Source organism: Austrofundulus limnaeus, unplaced genomic scaffold, assembly GCF_001266775.1.
Source record: "Austrofundulus limnaeus strain Quisiro unplaced genomic scaffold, Austrofundulus_limnaeus-1.0 Scaffold866, whole genome shotgun sequence".
NCBI classification, from domain to species: Eukaryota; Metazoa; Chordata; class Actinopteri; order Cyprinodontiformes; family Rivulidae; genus Austrofundulus; species Austrofundulus limnaeus.
In genome coordinates, this window is record NW_013953268.1 from 47306 (window position 1) to 49475 (window position 2170).

Consider the following 2170-nt stretch of genomic DNA (forward strand, 5'->3'; position numbering starts at 1 on the left):
TGGTCCAGGACTGGTCCAGAACTGGTCCAGGACTGGTCCAGGACAGGAGACCATCTGCCTCGACTTTAGTCTTTATTTTCTTTAAATTAGCAGAAACTCAAGAAAGGCTGTATTCTCATGCTGCCTTATTCTCTCTCCTGCTGTGTGAACCCTATCATTCCCACCACTCTAACTATAAAATGTTATAAATATAAAATGTACATAAATGTATATAAAATGCTATAAATTGTAACTATTTAATGTTTTGTTTCTCATCTAATCAGTTTTYTTCTGTTTAAAATGAAGGACTCTCCAGAAAGAAAGATATTAGAAAACTAACGTAGTAAGTAACTTACTTTACGGACCAATGTAGACACAGGTTRGCAACATTTAGAGCAGTGGAGAGGCATTTCAAAATAAAGGATAACTGGTACACATCCCTGTGGTTGTTTGTCAGGGGGAATCCATTCAACAGAAACTGGGATTATAAAGGTGTTAAAACCCCGACATTTCCAAGACTTGGTATCTAAATATAATATTCATGAACATTATTTGTTTTATTTCAGGATTACGTCTGCTGTATGTTGGGCAGAGTCTCCCAGGGAGCAGAGCTGAGTGAGCAGCCAGTTTCCAACTGGTTACAAGTTGAGCCAACATGAAAGCTTGAGAGGAAGTTTTATTCATTCAGGACTTTACACCTGGTTGGGGAAAATTGGCACAATGTTGAGAAGGTTTATAAAAATATTAATCAGTCTTATATGCACGGGAGATTTTGTCACAGAGCATATTTGACACCAGTTTCAACTGTATTCGACACCAAATCAGACCATTATTGTTCATTTTGCTCCCTGGGGACTCTGGGTTCTTTCATCCATGTTGTTTGGGGATGTCTGGGTTCAGGATTTAAATGGAGTTCCTCTCCTTTTGGACCATGCAGTGCACGTATTTAATGATGATGAAAAATGATTGTGATGATTCTTCTATTAACTGTTTCCACTCTATAGAGGTCTACCAAGGTTGGCTTACGTCTTTACTGGCGACTCGAGGCCTGCAAAGCCCACCCCCTCCAGAACTGCATGGACAAGTCACCATAAAGGACACTCGTAGCCGTGCCTATGCCGCTGTCTGGGGTCATGATCTGTGGATTTACCCCAACAAGGACAGCTTCCTGTTGGGCATTGCCTCGTTTTCCATCCCCCTGAGCGTAGCCAGTGTGAAATCAAAGGGAAGGCAGTCATTTACTCTCATCACTCCATACAAGACCTTCAAGTACGCACCTGTTTCACCTGTTTCACCTGTTTCACCTGTCTAATAGAATGACATTCCCATCTGTAATTCTTCCTGTGTGACTCTGCCTTCTTCCTACAGTATATCTGTTGATTCAACCAAGGATCTGTCCATCTGGATGGACAGCCTGTCCTCCACTATCCAAAGTGCTCTGTCTTGTAGCCAGGTGGCACTGCGTCTCTGGGAGAATCCGTACAACAAAGTGTGTGGTGACTGTGGAGCCCCCAGGCCTGAGTGGGCTTCAGTCAACCTGCTGCTCGTCATCTGTCACAACTGTGCAAGTAAGTGACAGGTGCATGATGAGCTTATACTGCTAATTAGCTGTGTTGCTAAAAGACATGCTGCTTGCTCTCAGGTAAAGGTCCTTACATCATGACGTAATGCTGCTAACAGCTAACAGGTCTGTTGCTAACAGTGTCACTGACCTTCACTGGGTTTCTGTTCTCAGGTCAGCATCGAGCTCTGGGCAGCAAACTGTCGAAGGTATGCAGTCTGAGGATGGACAACAAGGCCTGGACTGAACCACTCATACAAGTGAGATGTAGGATAGGAGAAAGAATCCCTTGTACAACTTTAAGAACTGTTCCAGGTTGATACAGGAATCTTTTGATAACTTTACCTGTTGAATGATTGCTGATAATAAATGTAAGGTCAGTGGATGCATGTCAGTCTGTACCTCCACCACAGTGTTACTCACTGTTGATGTTTTATAGCAATATAACGTGAAACCTTTGCCACGTGGCACCCATGCACATGCCATGTGACCCTGCATGCACTGACCGTATAAACTGACCATACCACTCTGTATAAAGTGACCATACCACTCTGTATAAAGTGACCATACCACTCTGTATAAACTGACCATACCACTCTGTATAAACTGACCATACCACTCTGTATAAAC

At 42.9% G+C, this 2170-nt stretch overlaps 1 protein-coding gene across 1 annotated transcript in view; it reads left to right on the forward strand.

Moving 5' to 3' along the window:
- The window catches only part of LOC106532999 (arf-GAP with Rho-GAP domain, ANK repeat and PH domain-containing protein 1), a gene marked incomplete in the record, with an annotated part of 27525 nt that overhangs the window by 12412 nt on the left and 12943 nt on the right, over positions 1 to 2170 (forward strand). The window contains 3 exon segments of the mRNA XM_014029195.1: positions 984 to 1248; positions 1348 to 1547; positions 1715 to 1800. Of these exon segments, the coding sequence (XP_013884649.1) occupies positions 984 to 1248; positions 1348 to 1547; positions 1715 to 1800 (551 nt within the window).